Source organism: Poecilia reticulata, chromosome 6, assembly GCF_904066995.2.
Source record: "Poecilia reticulata chromosome 6, P_reticulata-male-v2, whole genome shotgun sequence".
NCBI lineage: Eukaryota > Metazoa > Chordata > Actinopteri > Cyprinodontiformes > Poeciliidae > Poecilia > Poecilia reticulata.
The window spans coordinates 10,505,380-10,527,750 of NC_088835.1; the positions used below are offsets into that span (position 1 = coordinate 10,505,380).

Below are 22,371 nucleotides of genomic sequence, written 5' to 3' on the forward strand. Positions count from 1 at the left end.
CATATCCAAAGTGGGCTAGCTTTACAAAATTCGGGCTTACCGAGCTGCTTTTTCTGCTTGAGCTAATTTTGCTGGCCTTCTTTGTCCCAAACAACTTTTTCTAAGCTCTGCAATGTGCTGCTGCACTTAACCGTGATCTTCTTTCTTTAGCTGCAGACATCAGTATTCACTCTAAGGTGAAGTGGAGTCACTCTAAGTCCCTCACTGCTCTGAATCTTCACATTTGAACACACCAGAAACATTTACTCAGCCGCATTTAACTCCTAGAGACACAAAACAAAGAAAGAAGTCAGAACACGGGGTCACTTGTGTAAAACAAAACAAACAGTGCAAATCTAAGATCACTGGTTTGGTTTTCATGTAGAGCACATTTACACAAACCTCTTTTGCTGTTAGTAGTTTTATTAAATCCTTCATTAATCCAGGTAAAAGTCTTAATACTAAAATATCGATTTCAAGGGAGAACTGGATACAAAGGTACCAAAATATTCTAAATATCAAATAGAATATTGACAATAGTTCCCACGTTCTTATAAGATTTTGCCACCTTAATTTTGGCCATTTGATGAATTTTAATTTTAGTATCTTTGGAAATATCTTTTTTTTTATGTGTTTTTAGCAAAACGTTAAGTTGGGCGAAGCTGAAGCGAACGTCCAAAGTCAACTGGAAAAAATCCAGTGAACTATTGATGTAAGCCAACATCATTGTTTCATTTGGATAAAATGTAAATTTGAAGTTCGATAACTTATCACAAAGGTTATTTGTGTCGAAAATGAAGAACGATTTTAGTTCTCCACACTAGGAGCCCGGAGGATCTCCTTGGATACTGGCAGAAAAGGAGAAAAGTAACCCAACATGATTGGTCCACTTTATTCAGACAGATGAGTAACGTGAAACCAACATGCGGCAATTGAAGAAAACACAGTTTCATTTAGTCTGTTTGCAAAAATAGTGTCAAATGAATCAAACAACAACTGAAAATCGAGTGTGTTAGAAAAGAATCAGACCAAGGCAATTTAACCCGACTGCACTCATTCCTATTGTGTTTTCATATGTGTTAGAAGCTCCCCTATCTTTACCCTGATGAAACATTGCTCCAAATTCACATATCTACTTCGGCTGAGTTGTGCCTTGCAGTAGACAAGAGGCTCAGCTCAGCTCCTCTGCGGTGCATCTGTCACCGACTGCAGCCGTTTTTCAAAGCCAGTCATCAGACACAATGTTGACTCAAATTAGTTCTATTAAGTAATTATTCAAAATGTTTAACTTTTGTCCGCCTGCCGCACCAGATGGGTGCGTAGCTCACTTTTGGGAGCACTTCACTTGATGGCATTGCACCAGACAGGCTCAATCAATCACAGAAAAGTGATCTGAAGTTTTAATCACCCGTCTGCGCCATAACAAACCAAGCGATTCCTGGGTTCCAATGAACTGCTGGAATGAGCCGCTCCAGACAGCTGTCTGGCTCGCTCGCTCCACACCTGGCCCATCTGTAGTCCCCGCAAAAATGACTGGCAGCCCCCCGGCAGATCAAAGAAGTGGGGAAGGGGAGGGCTGTCAGTCAGCCCACCGCGGCAAACTTCTCCGGGCTCCCCTTGACAGCTGCTTGTCATGCCTCTGATCTTCTGTCTGCCTGCTGGCTGAGAAAGATGGCGTAGGTTTTTAGGGTGGCTGGCGAGAAGTACTGCTAGCAGGGAAACTTTTTTGTTTTGTTTTGTTTAGATGTTTTGGAGAAAAGTTTATCAGGATTTCACACAAGACTACGATGAACTGAAACATCACAGACAGCTTTTACCAGGAGACCATCTGAAGATGAAGTAAAACGTTTGTTTGATTGAGATGTTTGATTGTTGTCATCCTCGCTATCTCAGAATTTTAATGAGTCCAAATTAGCATCAGTGGGACGCGCACAGATTAGATCATTAGGGAAGCTGGCTACAGGCATGTGGGGAAAAGATAACCTCTAATCAGTTTCACACACTGACTAAATGCAGACTTAATCCAAATGTTTGATTCACCATTTGTCTCCTTTAATAAAGACACACTATTTCTTTTTCTCACCTCCAAACATAGATTCGGGGGTAAAAAAAGAAAAGAAAGAAGAAAAATCTCTGAGTGGCCCAATCCGTAATTGGACTGTAATGAACGTGGGAGGAAGAGGGAGAGCGGAACATTGGAAAAGGAAACACAATAGATGAATAATTACCTACATAATTATCCTCAGGACCTGAGAAAATGAAGGAGGATAGCAGAGTTCACCCGAGAAGTAGCTCATGGGAATTTTGATGTGCCCTTCACAGGAGCGAAGCATGCATCGGGTTGTCCCCACCGATCCCTGTCCTGAACTCAGCTGCCCGGAGTCGGAGCAAATCACGTTGAGCAGCAGATGCTGTAAAGTCTGCAGAGGTACGGAAGATTGTTCTTGCTGTAAATGTTTTAGGCAGCCCGTTATTCTGCAATAATGCTAACCAGATAGACCAGGAGTTTTATTGTTGAGTGTCGTCTACATCTGGAAAATATCTCTAAAACACCCTTAAAAAAAATCATACATAAAAAAAACAAAAACATTTGGGAACATTTATTTATTAAGAAAAGACTCCCATATACTGATTACTTTTTCTGGTGAAAACTGACATGTAGAAAATACATACTTTTAACATTTTCTTTAGTTTCTAGAGCAACTACTAGTATTTTTGCCTAAATATGCCAGTAAGAGACTCGACAGTTAATACACCACGAAGCAAAGTAAATGATCCTGAAGCAAAACCTTTCCTCCCGTCTCCTCTGTGTGTTTCGACCTTTGCGGATGCGCGCCTGCTGCAGGTCATGACTTCTGCTCAGAGGGCCACGGCTGCACGGAGCACTCTGACTGTGTGAACCTGGAGGCAGGAGACTGCTGCGTCTGTAAGGACGGCTTCCGCCCACTGCGCGATGATAACGCCTACTGCGAAGGTACGACAGGCCTCTGAATAACAACATCCCGGCTTTAACCCGAAGTTAGTTTGCCCTACACGAGAGGGCATTCAGGGCTTTCTTTCTTCTTGTTTGTGTTGATGTGCGTGAGTCGCATTCGAAAAGGTCGTATGAATAAAAAAAAGGAAAAAAAAAAAGAGTGCCCTCTGGGAAGAAGGTGGCATTGTGAAACTAATGTTATTTTTACACCCCAAGATTTACAGAGCAGTCCTGGCTCAGGATAACCCTGTGCATCATCCATGACAGCAGACAAATATAACAGCGTGGGTGACATTGAAATAAGAAGGTGGAAAATCGAAGCGAGTTTAGTGAGGAGGACGTGTGTATTGTGGCTTACAAAGTGTTCAAGACACTACAACTTTTCCGCAATTTCTGATATTAGAGCCAAAAACTTAGCTGTGTTTTATTTGGAAGTACGGTATAGTAGTGCAAGGTGGAAGAAAAACGATTCAAGCGGTTGTACTGGAACGGGTTTGGTGTCTTTATCCTTTTCCACATTCCAGGAAACACATTGTTGCCCGTGCCTTAATATTTATGACACTTACTTTTCAAATTACAGAGATCGCGTCATTGTCAGCATAAGCAGTAGTGCGTGTTTACTACATTTGTTTGCTGGTTCTATAAAGAACCATTTTTGAAGGTGAAGTACTTGAAGAATGCAAAAGACTATAAGTACTTTAATGGCCAACGATACAGAGCGACGGAGAGCGTGGAAAAGAGGCGAAGAAGCGTGTGGAAGCAGGTTAAGATGGGTGGAGATATGTGTCAAGTGTGATAAAAGGGCATCAGCAAGAATGAAAGGAAAGGTGTATGAGACAGTAGTGAGATCATGGCGTTGTACAGTTCAGAGACAGAACCAAGGAGGAGGCAGAGCTGAAGGTCGCAGAGGTCAAGATGTTGACCTTCTCCTGGAGAGGGACGAGGATGGATGAGGGACGAGTACATCAGAGGGACGGCTCACTGTAGATGTTTTGGAGATCCAGTGAGAGAGGCCAGATTGAGATGACTTGGACATGTTCAGGGAAGAGACGGTAGACGGGTTTCCATTACAAATGCGCATAGGACTTTTTCGATCTAATATCGACAAAACACAGTTTAAAAATTGTGCTGTTTTCATTAAATAAGAAACAATTAAAATCAAATGGGAAGAAGTCTGCTGACCTGAGTTTTTATCAGTCAGAAGAGACAGCAGGGCCTCAATCAGGCATTTTACAACGACAAGCTCCTTGCGCTTCGGAGCGGCTGCTCATGCGGCTTTTTGGGAAAATCGAAGTTAGCAATTGTACATGGAAACCAGTGCTTACGAATAAGCTCGTTGCTGCTGTACAGAAACTGACTTGATGCGGAGAAGGAAGAAGAAGAGAAAAAAAAAGTTTCCATTGCGGTTTTGTGAAATACACAAATTTTGTTAGGGCTGAAAAACAACCTCATCCACACGCAAAATCCTTTTTGGACCATATTTTTTGTAATTCCAATTTGCGCAGCTCTATTTATCAATCAAAACACAGCTACTAATTATATCAGCAGAAGGATGCAGAGGTCGAAGCTGCCAGGCAGGAGGCCAGAGAGGAGATTTATGGATTTATGGATTTATGGATGCGGTGAAATAGGACATGAAGTTAGTTGGTGTGAGAGAATGGAAGGCGTAGGACTAAATGATTCGCTGTGAAGACTCCTGAGACAAAAAGATAAAAGAGAAGAAGAATAAGAAGGTTGGAGTATGTAGTCTTGTATGGTAAAAATGTAACTTTTCTCTGATTGCATTTTAAATTACCCAGCTGAAAATAACAATAACAATAAAAAAACCTCCTCCACCCCTCAATGAACAGGTCACTTGCTGTTGACGTCGGGTTCAAATACTCGTGCATGAAACCGAATTCCTCCTCTGTCGTCTTTGCTGAGTCTTACCCGCTGCATCATTAAAGCTAATAACTTTATCACTCCTGCAGTCGAAAACGTAGGAACTGCCATCCTCGTGCGTCTCGAGCATTAATGAGCGAACGAGGCTTCTTCAAAGCAATTCTCCTTCCTCCTCTCCTGACCCTGAGAAGCTGCCCTGTCGATATACAGCCTGCTTGATCTTCTCTTTTCGTGGTGTGGGCTGTTATGGAGCATCTGTTGGCGGGCAAACGTCTCTGCCTATTTTGTTAGCAGCAGTTCAGACACTCCCTGTCGGATCTGCTCCGTCAGCTCTATCAAGATGAGGCTGGTGCATTAATCAAGCCGTAGAGGGATTCTGCTGCTATCGTGCGGATTGCTGAACGTAAGATGCAGTGATTCGGAGGTTTATCACGTTACTTTACTGATAGGACTGTTTTCCCGGGTGGTTGGCTTTAGGGAATCTGCTTTGGCACAAAACGATCTGATGTAAATGTAGGGGAAGAAAACCTGTAGGTTTCAGAGTTTTAATCGGACAGAAAATGAACGCATAATTAAACGTAACAGTGCGTAGCCATGGTCGCACTGAAAACATTGTTTGCTCTGAGTCAAGATAATTAATATTACCATTAGGTAGGTATTATTTTGAGATAAATGTGGTATGCTAATTTCAAGTGCTAGTCAATGCATCATTCTTTATAAGTCATTCAGCTGTTCAAATGTAGGCAAATATATTTGTTGTACATGTTCATTAGCCGGCCCAGGCTCCAGAAAGCGCATTATTTGGATTCGTCTGCCATCCTCTTTCACTGTCATAATTAGAGTTTCAAATGAAGACGTATGAGTTCATTTTTAGCAGCATATGTGGACTGCAGCCATGTCTTTTTTTGCATTTGGCGACTTTTATGGTTTTATTAAGTGGATGTTGTCAACATCTATGGGTCTGAAATTGTTTCAAAGCCAACAAACCATGGTGAGCAAAATGATCGATGCCTCATTCAGGTGAGAGAAGAACCCAGAAAGACGTCTAAAACAATGTAGATCTCACTTTCGCTCATTTGATTAAATAATTTATTATCACTTTTCTCTTTTCTTTCTATTTCTACCAAAAACTTGAAGACAGAAGTCTTCAGTCTGGTGCATTGGTCTCAACTATCCCTTATTTTGAAGGTCAATTTTGTTTATAGAGATTTCATAAATTCATTTTTATCTGTTGTTTGTGTCGTTTTGTGTATTTATTTTGGATATTTAAAATATCTTTCAGTTCCAGTGTTCATTGTAATTTAAGATCTTTGAGAATGAGTTCTTACCTTATTTTGCTATTTCCATCATGTTACCGTATTTTCCGCACAATGGCCTATTAAAACGGCTTTCATATATAAGGCGTATAGAATAGACGCTTCAGTTCGGGTTGCCAATTTGTGCCGTACTCTATTATTACACATCCACATTTGTAAAGAGATGGTCCCCGAGTGCTTTCTATAGTAGGCTGCCCCAGTCGTTGTTTCACTCACGGTGTTGGTGTTGCGATATTGTGCCCAACTGCATTCTGGGTAACACAGACCAACCGACACGCTGCTGCCACAGTCTCTGTCTCTCTTCCTCCGCCCCTCCGCCCCCCTGGCTTTAAATGTATTATCAAACTTTATTAACAAACCAGCGTTCTGACAACTATCCCAGCATGCACCACGCACTTCTTCTTCTACGGGGGAAAATGAAGTCGGCGGCTGCTTACCATGTTGCTAGACCTGTTGTGGCTCTATATTGGTCCATATATAAGGCGCACCGGATTATAAGGCGCACTGTCGGCTTTTGAGGAAATTGAAGATTTTTAGGTGTGCCTTATAGTGCAGAAAATATGAAATTTTAAAATGGTCTCAAAATAACAATGTCATCATTTATCGCGATAACTTTTGAGACAATTTATCATCCAGCACCAATTTGTTATCGTGACAAGCCTTTGTGTCCCATTATAAAGTGTCACAATATTTCTGAAAATAAAGGATCAGACAATCAGACATTGAGCTGCTAATATGTTGGTTTTTAGTTGAACGAGGTCTCAGAGTGAGCTAATCAAAATCCGGATGTAAATCTAAGCAGAAGACCGTTCTGATCTGAGACGGACCTCTAATGCTCTCTGTGGTTAGTTGGTGTCTCAAGCCTTACAAATGGCTCTGTAAGACTGAGAGTTGTTAAGGGAGGGAAGGGCGTTATGTGTTTTCCATGCACATAAATCCATTTCTTAGCACAATCAAGTAACTCCGTAACCTTCAGTTGCTGGAGATATCAAAAGAAGTTGGACTTTGCATCACAGCCAAATCTTTTTAAGAACGTCCTTTCCAACACTCTCCCTTCAGCACATCATCACAACAGTGCTTCACCATGACACTGTTTACAACCGTTTTTAGGATTGTTGTAGTTTGTATAAGGAGCTCAGCAGATGTGCGGTTCCACCAGGTGTTTGCTAATTGTTGCTACCGCTAGTCTTGAGGAGCTCGGCTGGAGACCGCAGCTCCAAGGAGCAGCTTCGGGGAAATAGGCAGGACATTGTATGAGCAGGTTTTAATTTGCCCCTGGATGGTCCAAGGAATCCTCAAACATGCATGAATGTATCAAAGCAACACTCCAGCTACGTTTTTTGTAATGGAATAACATTATAGCAGGATATAAAGCTCCAAAAAGTAGATTTTTCTTTAGATTGTGGCAGGATCTGATGCTTTTTTTTAAATTTATTTATTTTTTTTTTTAGATATTTTTGTCTACTTCATGTTGTTTCACCTTTTTTCTACAGGTCTGGTAGTAATCCGACCTCAGTCTGGCTAAAGATTTCAATTAATTTGTCCAAATATTGGTTACTCTTGGCTAATGCATCAAGGGGAAGGTTACTTTTTCACAAAGAACTAACCTGTTTTGGATAGCTCCCCCCCCCCAAATAGGTGAATTCATCTGTTGTACTTATTCAGGGTAAATTTGTCCAATGTTAACTTTTATTCAATTATCTATTAATATGTATAAAATAGAAGAATCTAACTTTTCACAGCACTGTATTTGTCTGAAAGTAACACCTGATTCAGTGTCTTTGTTTGTCCGTGTCGTCGTCATCGTTGCTGAACTTGGTTTGTTTGGAGGTTTCTTTCTGCTAAAGGGAACTCGCTCTTCTTCTTTTGTTACAGATGAAAGCGAGTAGAAAAGTGAAGATTCAGTAATGTTTTCATTTTTTTATACAATCACCTGATTCTGCCTGATTTGAGTTATATTGGAATAAATCGGATTGAATCAAAAGGATTTTGAGCGAACTGGGTTTTGTGCTGTATAAATAAACTTAGCATGAGAGCGTTGTATCAGAAAAGGCTGCCTCATTTGTTACATGTCCAGTAGATCTCTGCAAATCCACTGAAAACCCTCAGAAAATACGCATGTTTTTTTTTCTTTTTCTCTTTCATTGCTGCCTCTCCTCGAACATTTTCCGAGGTTCCTTGTTGTTGAAATAAGGACGGAGGAGCCCGTCTCATTACCTGTGGGAAAGTAAGTACGAGCAGGTAGACCTGTGCCTCCAACATCAACACTTCAGATCCGGACTATTCATCTCAAGAGCAGCCCTGGCTGCCTCTATAAAATTGGATTGCAGTGTTTGTGGTGAGCCTTTGCATCAGAGACTTCACAGAGAATCCTGAAATTGACTCAATTTGCTGATGGAGTTCTTTCAAAAGCAATTGATTTTTTTTTGTCTCTCTCTGTAACTCACTTGCTCAATGATTGTGTGTGTGTGTGTGTGTGTCTCCTAGGAGGAGAATAAAAAGAGTCTTGTCAAAATCATTGAGAATCCTGCAGGTGGAAGAGCAAAATGCTTCTTTTGCTGTAATTGATAAACTGTTTTGTGGCTGCAAGAGATGCACAAAAAGATGAGTAATATGGTCTGTTTCAACGCCGGAGTTGCAGCAACGGCGACGTCTGCGAGATGAGCCGGAAAGGTCCAACTTGGAGGCAATTTTCAGCGATATTACGGGAGCAGTAAGACAAAGGAGGCACCCGGCTGATCGTGTTTTATGTACACACGCAAACGCGCGCGCACTCGCAACGCCGTCAGACGGGAACGCAATCATCACAGAGAGCCGAGACAGATACTAGCTCTTTAAAAACCTTCCTGGGTCAGAGATGTGCTCAAAATAGCTGATGAGATCACTTCTGTGTAAATTTTTCATAGACACAGCAGTAGGGAACACTCAGGGGGATACTGGCCCTGCCTTTGTGTAGCTCTGCGTGCGTGTGTGTGTGTGTGTGTGTGTGTGCGTGCAGGTGCACGTTTGTGTTCTCGTACTGCAGAAAAAGAGCCCGGTTTTTTTCCCGCTCCATACCATTTCATTTCCAGGATGCAGTTAGAAGGAAGGCCTGTTCTGCGAGCGTTTGGGGCAGAATTATGCAGGGAAGCGAGCGGCAGAGAAGTGACAGACTGTGTGATTGTTTGTAAATTGAACCATCAGTGTGGTTCAACGTGTTGAGATAATACCATTATTCATCTCCGCATTGTTGAGGACCGCAAGCGGAGACATCTCCCATTGTTGTTTTGGTTTGGAAATGCCCTACTTTACAGTATCCCTGTCAGAAATGCTCATAAGTGCCCGCTTGTTTTTTTTACTGCGCTCATGCAGAAAATATGAAATAAAAAAAAACAATGCTCTGCAAAATGGATAAAGATGAATTATTTTGATGCACAGCAGCATAGTTAGGGTGGACTACTTTTCGAGGCAAACAGCCGTGATATTGAATGTAAGCAGTGTAATGTGCCACACATTGAAATTGAAGTCACAGAAACGGATGCATGCATAGTAAAGTGTCTGATTTTGTAATGCACAAAAAAAAGGCTGGCTTATTTGAGGGGGAAAAGTCAGAAATGTAAGTAAGCTGGTTGGAAAACTGTGCTCAACCTGACTGTGATGAAGAACTTTTTAGTACAATTTCACTTTTCTTAAGTTTGCATCTGTCTTCCACTATAGTGAGTTTGGTTAACTTGATTACAGTAGAGAAAGGTGACCTACCAGTAATCTTCTACTTTTTCTTATATCTATGTGCTCTGTCTGTGTCGCCTCAAACATAAAAATACTTTTTTTTTTTAAATTATATGAGCGTAAATAAGGGCATAGAGAGTGCAAATAATTAGGCATTCCAATGGATGGGGAAAGGTCATGAATACATCCCCCCCCCACCAAACCCAGATATCTAGTTCAATAGCAATAACAACTGCGAGGCAGGAAGTTTGTTATCACCTGAAAGCCATGACTGCTTTGTGCACAGAGTGCGGGTGTGTGTGTGCGTGTGCGTGCGTGCGTGCGTGCGTGCGTGCGTGCGTGCGTGCGTGTGCACAGACAAGTCCGATTGCTGCTGTTTTCTTTTAAATGTCACAAGGTGGCAGCAGGTTAATTGGCAGCGTCTGAAGCGCTCAGCTCCCCCTGAAAACCTCAATCACTGCCAGGATGAGTCTGGAACCGCTGGGCTTCCCACCTGCCGGAGGCCTGACTGGTTGTGTTTTTACCTCTGTGACCCGACTGAAATGTCACCCAACAAAAACACTTCTTTCCTTCCTTCGTTTGCACGGTGTCGTAAAATAACCAGCGTCCCACAAATATCACAAGACTGGCTTCTGTTTGTACACTGGATCTTTTTTTTTTTTTGCGTTAGGCTCTGGCTAAGTTTTATTTAGTTTAAATATAAACACCTGCAACACATGTGTAGACCTCTACTCTATTCTTTATTTGAGAACGTGGGGTTAGCTTTGGAGATAAACTTTGACCACAGCAGGACCAAAAGCTTCAGATGCACCCCTCTGTTTCTCTCCAAGTGATACTGATTGCTGGTTTTGTTTGAGATCTGACCTGTCAGTCGAGAGAGGAAAAGATGAGAGAGAAACGAGGCAGGCCCAAAGTTTCATAGCCGCTAGCATAATCCGTCAACTTTGGTTTCAGAGGTCTTGCAAGTGGAAAGTGAAAGATGCCTAACTTTGTGTTGCGCCGCTCTTTTTGAACCTGTTTTGATTTCCAGACCTATGACATACACCAAGTGCAGAAGCTTTAGGTCTGAAAATCACAATTGTAAGAATACATATAAAGCAAACATTAAGTCACAGTCCACTGAGGTTGATCAGCCCTGATACTCAGTCTGAGCCTTGTTCTGTCTGTGTCGCCTCAAACGTAACGTAGCTTTCCAACAGGTGAGGACAGAGGAGCCGTCACAGAGAAATCATCAGCCAATCGGAACTGGAATTTGTTCTAACTGTGGAGCTAAAATGGCTAGCAGGGAAATTTTACTTTACTAAACCTGGACTGCCGATTCACAGTATTCATATGGTGGTTTTATTTAAACAAAATGGCTAAGAGAAACAGGATAGAAGTTCACAAAATCTGCTTTGAAAATTGAGGCATTTATTTTGAGAAAGATACTTCATAAAAGCCAGCTGGCCTCCTGAGGTGGGCAGAAGGATATATATGTGTGTATATATATATATATATATATATATATATATATAAAATTAATTTTAGCCATATGTTGTGGCTACCTAATGGTATTTAAAGCTTATTAGGAAAATACATTGAGAAATGCATTGTCTTAGTCTATTAAAAAGGACATTTGACGTTTTCTGAATGCTTAGCCTGTATGTTTATCACAGCAGGCGACGACAAACATCTCATTAAAAGCACAAACAAGTACAGAAGCCCGTAACTAAAACACAATAAAACACAGCGACGGACGAGAGAAAGCAAACACGTCGTTACACATGCAGCCCTTCTCAGCGAGATGCCGTCATCAGCCTTCCTAAGAGCTCTGATTGTTGTTTGTGCTCGTCCTCTCCGATTGTTCAGGCCTCCAGCCAGCGGGCCGCGTCTGACAATGACAAGTGATGGATGATGATGCTCCATCGATTGAAACATTTCCCAGATTAATGAGAGGCCTGATGGAAAGCAAAAGCCCGTCCGCGCCTGCTGCTCGTAAACAAGACAGTCGGGATCTTTTGGATTTTCCCCCTCCCCTCCCCTCCCCCGCCCACCCGGCCGCCCTGTTTTACTTGGGTCTAAATTGAAGCATGCTAAGTGCAGGTTTAATGCGATGTTATATATTGGCACACGCTTTATAAAAAGCAGTGGATGTTAGCGATGAAATATTCAGGAGTGTTTTTAAATTGATTGGCATGTGGACATGTCTTTAAACACTCTGACGAGTACGATAGCAGCTCTTTGTTGTGTTTGTTTCACCAACAAACGCAACCCCGTTCCCACGTCAACGTTCCCGCATTTAATGCTCATTGTTCTGTATCAGGTGGTGGCCGTTTAGCTGTTCTCAAAAATCCCAGTGTTTTTTACTCTGCTGTGTGGAAAACGGTGCACTCTGCTCTTGTTTCTGTTTAATGGGATTCCCTTTGTCACAATTGGCTGCTGCTCAGTTCCAACAAACACGATGTTAAGCATCTGTGCACAGCTGCCAAGTTGAAAACATGTCTATTTAAATCTGTAGTGCTGAAATTGTCTGACGTTTAAATGTGGAAAAGGAATAGAATATTTAAAAAATCATATTTGTATTTCCAGACTTTATTCCTTATCCAATTTTCTAAGTTTCCCCCCCATCCTTCTCAGAATGCTGTTGGCTCGTGTTTTGGCGATTGTTCAGAAAAAGACTCCATGAGCTACTTTATTTCTTTTACACAGACACCTGTTTGAGTGTTTTTTCTTGAAGGGAAAAAAAATAACAGCATCCAAACACTGTGACTTATAAGATTAAAACAGCTCCACCCCTGGGTCATTTAATTTTCTGTCCAGCGCTTTAGTGTTTTTTTAAACTCAGCTTAAAAGACACATCCTGCAGTAAAACGTGCAATATTGCACTCTGCAAGCCTTTGTGAATTTAAACATACAGAAGGTCAGTCTGACAACTCCGCTTTATACTCTCATAGCTTGAATTAAAAAAATAAAGTAACATTTTATAAGCAGTGATTTAGGGGATATACTGCAAGCACTGAAATCTGTAGGTCCGCTTGACTTTGCGCTGTGATTGAAATAAGAAGGACAAAAAAGCCGCCTTGTCTCCCTCTCTCCCTCTCTCTCTCTCTAAAGCCAATACAATTTTTTAGTATATCTGCATGTCCCAAAATGGCAGCTACAGTTCTATGTGCGAGCTAATTACACCCCAACTAAACAAAAAGAAGCAAAGTCTGGCGATCCTCTGGCACCTTTCAGACACCCAAAGGGAAAGAATACCAACAGTGGAGATAAATTGTTTGGCCAGCTTTTTGTCCCTATGCTCTTTTCTCTGACTCCTAAATCTGTGGACATGAGGGAAAATTATTGGAATATTTGGGCAAGCCCTGTCCCTCCAGCATTTAGGGGAAAACAATCTGCTTGAGTAAGTGAGCGGGTAAAGGATGGGATTTACCAGAAGAAAAAAAAAACAGATAAGGAAGGAAAGGGAGAGGGAGGGAGGCTGGTGGTAGCGGAAATGGCACAGATTTTGGTGTCATTGTGGGACGTCCAAAGGCAACGGAAGTGTTATCTCCTTACTCCCAGACCTCGGTGTTACTGCAGGCATGGAGAGCGAGGACGGATGCTACAGAACGCGCATGGGATGCATGCAAAGAGGGATAAGCTACCAGCTCCTATTTATACAGTTGCAGGATCGCTTGAATGAGCAGTAGTGGGGATAATAAAATGTCAACACAGGAACTGTTAGGATGATAGCAGCCGAGCATTAAATGCATGTGCGCCGAGCCGCCGCCGCTCCGGGCACTTAGATCAGTCAACGAGATCTTTATCGGTTTTCAGTTTCGCCTTAAATTTCCATGTGTTTTTATTTTGTCAGTAAAGTCAAGAAAGAACTTTTTATGACGTTGATAACTGATGTATTTGGTTGTTTTTTTGTTTGTTTGTTTGCAAGCCATTAATGGATGTAAATGTTATTTAACTACTTGAAAATCCTCCTGCAGGCGTAGCGAGGTATGAGGATGTACAATAGCTCAGAATAGCTTGAGTTTTTTCAATAGTCTGGCTCTGTACATGTTAAAAACTTTGGACATTTAAGCATTTAAGTTACTCTTAAAATTAGAGTAAAACCAGTTTTCATCATAAGTCGTGTCTTTCTGTCTCAGCCAGATTGTTATGGTGAAATACTGAATACTTTGTGGGCCAGAAAACCAACACTGCATATCAAATTTAATACCTAATCTTATCTTATAGTAGCATGCTTTGGAAGTTTTTTATTTTTTTTTCAGCAGAGAAAGGGAAGCTGATGATGGTTGACAGACGAATGGAAGAAACTCTGTAAAGACTATAAAATCTTGAGAGAGGTTCAACTTTTTCCCTCCCTTTCACAATTTACTTGCAGTTGCATTTCTGTTTTCTGTAAAGAGATTATGTCTTTCATTGTCTTTTGTATGTATTTTTTTTCTACCTGGCTGCAAAGCAAATTTCCCTACAGGGAGAATAACAAAGTGACACCAATACTGAATAATTCAAAATTTGTGGTTGTAAACGTGACAAATCTGAAAACGTTCAAGGGGAATAAGTAATTTCGCAAGGCGCTGTATAATGCAAAGCGATTCCTCCTACTCGGATATGTCCGCGATTGATTGGCTTGTTATTCAGGAAGGTACTGAGGTGAAAAAAACAGAACACAGCCATTATCCCGCCATCCATCGTCGTATGGCAACAGGGTGACCCGCGAGCGCTCCGTTTAGGGGTAAAAGCTGCCGCTCACTCGGCCAACCCTCTTTGCTTGGCACGTCATGTGTGTCTGTGTGACAGGCCAATCAAGAAAATGGAGTGCGTTAATAGAGATGGAGATGGTTGCTCTCCCCGATGCGCTGGTGGAGCGCCCCCTCATCATCTCACCTCCTAATAAACTGTTTTAATAGACGCAAGTCCTGTCAGCAGGGGCTGGATGGATGGGTGGGCTTAATGGCCTCTAGATCAATGTCGAACAATGTATGACTAAACAGTTCCTTACGGTCTTTCTTTACGGATACCCGTGTGAAGAGCCTGCCCTATTTTCTATTCACACTAACAATCTGAAGCTGTTTTTTTCTCCCTTTTTTGCAATAAATCTTCTTAATAATCCACTCACTTACGCAGTCAGTTTGTTTGTAGTGAATGCGAAGCCTCTTAACGTCCCATCCCCACAGCGAAACAATGTGCTAGCAGCGTTCTGCTATGCTATGCAAATCCTGAGACACTGCTTGGCCAAAGCATGCCATTGGGAAGCTTTTTGACCAAGCAGTTCTCCTTAAAGTCCCATCGAAACCTCAAATTAACTGGATGTGGAGATAAACTGTATAAAGTTTGACCCCATGTTTGGGTATGAAACTGTCCCTCTCAGACATGTCAGGAGCGACAGCTGTGACCATTAATCGACAGCATTTGCACATGTGTGGTTCATTCGGAGTGTGGACATGGAGTGGAATGGGTTTCCTCTGCTCTGACTGCAGGTGGTTTTCTACAGGTAGTGGGAGGGGCTTGCTGAGGAGGGCTTGTCGCAGAGCGATTGGCGCTTCACGTATCGTCACTAAAGTCCTCGGTAAAACAGAAAAAATTCACTGGATTTGTCTCGTATTGCTTTTTAAAAAAGGTTTTGCAAATGGTCTGAAAGCTTCTTAAATATATTGAAAAGGTTGCTAAGTAGGCAACAGTGCTTTCCTTTGTCCTGACCACTGCCCTGCACTCGACCCCTCTGTCTCTCTTGGCTCCGCCCACTTCGGTGTAGTTTTTCAATGACTGTCTGTGAGTTGTGCTTTAGGATCTCTGCTGAAGGATTTCTCAGCCTAAAGTTATTATCCCATTTGCCGTCCCAAACATTTGTAGACTGTTTTTAGATACGTTTTTCAGTCCACACAGTGAAACATGGCAGTGGTGGAATCATTCTGAGGGGACAAACATTGACAAAGGAGTTCAATATCTCAACTGAAGGATGCCTGTAGGGAAAGTCAGAACTCTGATTTGGTTTTTCATACTTTTTTCTCAGTTATTTACACTCAGGCACATACTTTTCAACCTCTCCACACTGACTCTGTCCATCACACAACCTCAGTCTTTCTTTCTCTCCCCTCCCATCTCCACTAACCCCCCAAGCTTCCCCCTCCCACCGCTCCGTGTTTTTGCTTCATGACGAGACATTCGCTCACCTGCGTGGCCGTCTCCTTCAGATTTACTTTTTAATCTCTCTACGTCCCTACTTTATTTTATTTTATTTCTCTTTCAAAGCCGGTGTGACAGTTTTAATTAACCCCCCTCGTTCATGGAGCGAAGGACACATGTACTTCAATAGTTTGCCGGCAATTGTCCGCCTGCGTCACTTATCAATGAGGCCGCTGAATAGCTGGAGGCAGCGCGTATTGATGGTGCCGTGAAAGAGGACATGAATGCCGCCGTCGTTGGCAGGTGTCGGGCTCTCAGCGCGCGGGGCGGTGGGTGGTTCTCTACCCAAGGACATGGAAGCAGAGTGAATGCCAATGCAAATCAATTGAAATTCAGTTTCAAGAGCCCTTCACGAAAAGCATCTGGCACCGTACGTACTCAGGGGTGAACGTCCTCTTGTGCTCTCAGAGACACTGAATACAGTGAATGAATAATAAATTGCTAACGTCAAGGATCGCGACGCTCGTCTCACAGGAAAAAGTCCCTACGTTTAACCCGTTCTACGAATTGGGGCGAGGCCTCAGAGCGTATTAATGTGGGCCGGGTTTAGTCAGCCTGACCTGTATTTACATGGGATTGCATTTGATTGCATCACATTATCAAGATTATTTTATTTGCCCTGGCAGCGTCATGAGTTTTTTTTTCTTTCTGCCTGTGTGAAGGTTTGGCTCACGGTTTAGGAACTGAGAATAGCTGTTGCTAAGGAAACATGGATTCCAAATATAAAGTCCTGATTGGGAAGAAATAAATAAAGGAAATCTAATAAAAGATATTCTTCAATCTGCTCTAATCAAGTTTTAATAACCACGCTGCAGAGAAGGGTTTACATAAGTCCGTTATATAAACAACGCCGAGGTAGAGATGCTGTGGTTACATGTGAGATCATTTCTGTTTTGTAGAGCAAAGACAATGCAACATACCAATGAATTCCTTGTTCTGGACGCTTGGATTTGCATTGAATAAGAGTCTAAAAGGGAGAAGAGATTCATTCAAGGCTGCGCAATTTTTGAGACGCGCGCAGTTATGGGTAACAGGAGGATCCTGACGAGAGGTTACTTGAAAGGAATCTGTGCAGATCAGCAGGAATTTGTTTTTTTTTTTACGTTTGAAAGCAGAAAAGAAGCTAAAAGTTGGAGCAAAACAGGTGTGCGGGACGGGTTGGAGTCTTTTTGGTAAATAAAAGAAGGGGAGTGCATGTGTCTTTTAAAACAGTTTTTGCTAAAACAGTTTTTTGTGTTTTCTACACATTCCCAGACAAAGTCCCATTAATCAACATTTTAACCCCTGAGTTTCCTGCTAACCTGCTCATAAGAATGCAGGTCTTAGTTGATTCATGGCGTAAAAGTACCAGGAGTGATCTGTGTAACTAGATCAGAGCTCTTTAAACCTGGTCCTTAACACTCTCCCTTTATTTTCAATTGACAGCTTTTGACATTTATAGACCTACTGGATTCAGCAATTCCAAAATGCACTACAATTACGCTTTTTAAAAAAATTATTTTTAACTGCAACAGTATAATATAGAAGTTCAGCCGAAAGCATTTTTGAAGAAAATTACTCTTTTTCAACTTTTACAGAATTTATCTGGACAAAGTATATAATTTGCTCTGTTACAGATTCTATTTCTGATGAATAACTTCAAGCAAAGAGAACTTGAGTAAATACAAATTATATTTTTCATTATGTTCATTTTTCAACAATAAGAAAAAGAGAATGGATAAAAATGGTGTCCATGGTCCATTGTGTTTCTCTTTGTCATCCAAAGAAAGACACAAAAGTCTATATGTCAGAAAAAAAAAGAAACAAACATCTTGATGATCTGCACTGCTGTTGGGCAAATATTCAGAGGACTGATGAAATAAATATTGAGCTTCATAAGATGGTATGTGCCTATTGAATTAAAGCAATTCTGTTCCAACACCTTTATTTCTCTTACTGATGATTTTCTGCTAGCAGTTAATGAAAACATGGCATTTGAGATGAGAACATGACACTGGATCAATAAAAAGAAACAGAAATCTGGCCTTAAATGAAAGTAGATTTATTATCTGCTAAAATGTCGATCTGTTCAAAAGAGACTTTCAATCTGACAAAAGAGACTCTTTGGGACGTATATTCTAATTTGTTGAAAATGTCTGTGGGTAAGGTGCCGCTCACCGTCACAGGATATTCAAGGGTTTGTCTGAACCAAAATTTAATTTTGCAGCTTCCTGGTGTCTGTTTTCAGCAGAAAAGTCAAATAAAAGCTGGATGATGCCAGGAGAGGAGCTGCTGTTGGATGTCGAGGGCTTCTCTCGCAGCACATTGAAGATGGAGTGGTGTAACTTTAAGTGCTCTGCGCCCACCTCATGGCCCATCTACATGTCCACCTCTGTCTTCCTCTCATGGAGACAAATGGTCTTCTGTGATTGGTTCAGCAGGAGGCTTTAGGACCCCCAGGTGGCCGGAAGCGTCTCCTTCTAGCAATGCTCAAAATAGATCATATGTAACAGATGTCGTGACAGTAAGGCTGCTTTAAATATGCATCCTTGATGCATTGCTCTCAACTGTGGCATTTACAGCAAAGCCACATGGAAAGTCACAGTTTGTTCAGTTTAATTATTGTAGCATTGATTTTTTTTTTTAAATCAGACTCAGGTTATAGCACAATTTACATCTCTACTTAACATATCTCCCCCCCCCCCTTTCTATATCTCTCTCTCTCTCTCTTTCTCTCTCTCTCTCTTAATTCTGTAGATATTGATGAGTGTGCTGAAGGGAAACATTACTGCAGAGAGAACACCATGTGCGTTAACACCCCTGGTTCCTTCATGTGCATCTGCCACACGGGCTACATCAGGATCGATGACTACTCCTGCACAGGTGAGCGCCTCCTCTGGCCTTCTGGCAAACTGCGTTCAGGATGAGTTGGTTATATTTGTGGGAACAGATGCACCAACCAATCGTCCAGATATATAGCATAGGGGAATTTCAGGTGCAACAGCAGCATCCGGTATAAAGTTTCATACAAAAAAAAAAGTTCTTAAAGTGTTGAAAACGACACGTAAAAATAAGGTTAACAATAACATTAATGGTAGTGAAATGATAATATACTGTACAGGACTATAAATGAATATACTATGCATTTATTACAAAATAAAATATCAACATCCATGGAATGTGCAGCTGAGTCAGATCACTTACTCACATATAAACCCAAATGTATTTATTTTTATTCATTAAAATATTCAGAAATAAGGACTCAACAGTTTTCAACAAAAATGAGAGGACGGTTTGAGACATTTTTTATAGCATGAATATGACTCCCTACCATTTTCTTTATTTTTATTCATTTAAATTTACTAACTCTGCAGCTTTTTGTCCTGAACTTGTGCTTATAAGTATGAGGAAAAACAAATTGGTCAAAATCGGCAGCAGTAGATCAGAACTCAAAGAAAAGCAAAGATCAGTATTTACCATTAAATACCTGCTTGGTGTATTTCTGTATTCGAGTTAAAGCCATCAGATTATACACTTAAAAATAACTTCCTTATCAGTATAGAAGTGAAGATCTTTCTTCACACAGCATGGATCACTTTTGTATTGATGTCCATTTTCAAAGCGCTTGTAAGAGATCAAGCAGAGACTGACATAGAAATCGTTTTACGACAAGCTGACATCTACCGTATGATGCAACTCGGGCCAAAACAATGCTGCCTTCTTTTAACGGTGAACTTTTTTTTTTCTTTAGCATTGTTCTCATATGTCCAACTTCAAGGTTTTTTTATAGACTTGTTTATAGTTGATGAGAATACTGATTCTGTTGCCTTGAGCAAAAATCCTCAGCCAAGTCCAGGCCACTTTGAACATGACGGACACTCCATCATGTTCAAAGCACAAATCCACGTTAAGCCTGGGTTTGTGCATTTTTGTGTACGACATAGAAAGAAAAAGCCGGTGAGAACCTCAACAGTGGGACGACGAGTGGAGACGGCAAAACCAGTTTGTTTTTGATCAAACATGAAACCAGAGTCTAGTTCGACAACTTTAGCGATAATTCACACCTATTTATGTTTTTGGGTTAAGTTGTAGATGAGCCAAGTTGTTGAAATGTCTTGTTGGATGTTTCCCTCGGTTATTCATGAGACAAACATATGATCTAAATATTTTTCATGCATGTCATGCACTCTTAACAACGTTGGAGCCTTTGGAAGAGAAATGGCATCATTGACCGCCCACCATACTTAAGAAAAGGCATGGAGAGCTTTTCTGCAGGTGTTTATTATTGTCACTTCAAATCCAGCTCAGGTCTTTTCTGCCAAAAAGCTAAACCTTAACTTCATCTGACCAAAGCACAGTAGCAAAGGTCTGAACTGAGTTTGGCAAAGCCCCCACACCTTTATCTTTGTCGGGTAGACAACTGACTGTTTGGCATCGCTCCTAAACAACCACTTGCATGCAGATAGCATTTTTTGGTTGTTATGGAGACTTGGCGACCTCAAGATGAAATTCATTGCTGCAGCTCTTCTAACAGTGATTGCAGATTATTTTTTTTTTTACCATCGTCTTCACTCTGTGGGATAACAGCCTAGTGATCTGTGGCTAAAAGAAATGTGCCTCTGTGTAATATATTTTTATCCAAGAGGAAACTGTAAGTGGTGGATTATGTATTAGAAGTTCCTAGAAAGTCTATAAGGGACATTAAAAAGTAAAGTATGAAGTGAGGGAACTGTACATTTATTTAACAATATTATTAGGAGTACAAATGACGATGTCAAAGATTATATTGAAAACAATTATTTTTTAACCATTAATATTGAAGTTCAATTATTTCTCTAGAGTTAAACTCTTCCCAAGGCAGAGTCAAATCTAAAATTAGTTTTATTCAACCAAAACGTTTGTTTCTGATAGTAAATGAGACAGACACACCACTCAGTGAAGCAACGTAAAAGCAGGATCAATTTTGAAAGAAATAAATGGTCAGTTTTTGCTTAAATAGTATTTAAAATGTAATGCTGAAAACAACCCATGTCCTTCTTATTCATCAATTACTGTTGGCATGTCAACAATCAAACGCTTTTGAGAAATGTCAGCCAACTTTTTTTTCAACATTTTCCACTTTTTACTGAAGTTTTCTTTGCTGTTGGAAGGCCTCCTTACCATTACCCCAATCTTTAGATCTGTCTACACAGTATTTATCAGATTCAGAATAGAATTAACTGCAATGCATTCAGTGCTTTTTATGTACCATTTTTACTGTATTTATTTTTGCAGAAAAACAACATGTGTTTCTTGGAATCCACCTGCAGTTGTCACGATCACAGTAAATTTGGGATCACATTAGTACTATTACGGTGAATTATCATTGCTTCAACAGAGTACCGGAGAACGTAGCCAGGTGGAGACCTGGCTACGCTGGATGCTGCAGCTTTCCATCAACAAGCTTTAGCATAACTGTTGTATTTTATTGTAGGTAGTCTAAAAAAATGTCTCCGTTCAACGTTAGCAGATGATTGAAGCTCTGCTCAGAGTTCCCTTTTCAACTGGGCTCTTTCTGGACTGATGTGACTAGAATAGGGTTATTATGCATTACCTCAGTATTATGCCTGGCAAAGCTGTGTAAACTGATCTGAATATTTGCAGAGATTTATTGCGAATCACTTGGAAGCTGCTGGCAACATGTAAAATCAGCTGTGTGCAAGGGAAGAAAGTCACAGAATGTCAGAATTAGAAAGCAGTTGGGTTTTTTTTGCGCTCTCCCAAATTCAAGCTAGAAAAACTACTTTATTTATCCCAAAAGAAAAATAAATGTTGTAGAAACTCATGTGAACATAAGTATCTTCAAAGTGTCGTTGTGGACGGTGATGCTGGAGGCATTAAGGATCTCTGGTAGCACTCAGTATTGCGACAAACTTAAAGAGGCCTCTGACTGAAGCCTGAACTACGACCCCAAATATCAGGACTCGGGGTCGTAGTTCACTTTTGAGATGCTGATCGACTGCTCCCATTTGTGAAAACAGTACCTTGTTGCCACGGTTATGCATCGTAACCCAACTATCCCAAAGTGAAAAATGTAAGGGTAAAAAATCCTTCCAGCTGCACAACATCCAAAAGCAGAGGGGGATAATTGCCCACAAAACCGCAATTTCTCAACCGACACAATTCTGAACAAAAGTGTACGAAAAGGACAAATCGGAACTAACAAGAAAAGTAAAGTTAAATCTGTTAAAAAAAGGTCTGAGTCAGCGTTCTTTGCATGATGTAATCTCTCCGTCCTTCAACAAGAACGTCACAATGTCACCCTCCCCTTCACAGCGCCCCCGGCCCGGGGATGTGCAGCTCCACTTGCTCCTGTGCAGCTGTTTGCAGCTT

At 41.1% G+C, this 22,371-nt stretch overlaps 1 protein-coding gene across 1 annotated transcript in view; it reads left to right on the plus strand.

The window, feature by feature from the left end:
- Positions 1-22,371, plus strand: part of nell2a (neural EGFL like 2a) — a 95,658-nt gene that overhangs the window by 30,930 nt on the left and 42,357 nt on the right. The window contains exons 11-13 of the mRNA XM_081607860.1: positions 2,302-2,407; positions 2,825-2,953; positions 18,757-18,882. Coding sequence (XP_081463986.1) covers positions 2,302-2,407; positions 2,825-2,953; positions 18,757-18,882 — 361 coding nt within the window. The remainder of the gene's footprint in view (positions 1-2,301; positions 2,408-2,824; positions 2,954-18,756; positions 18,883-22,371) is intronic.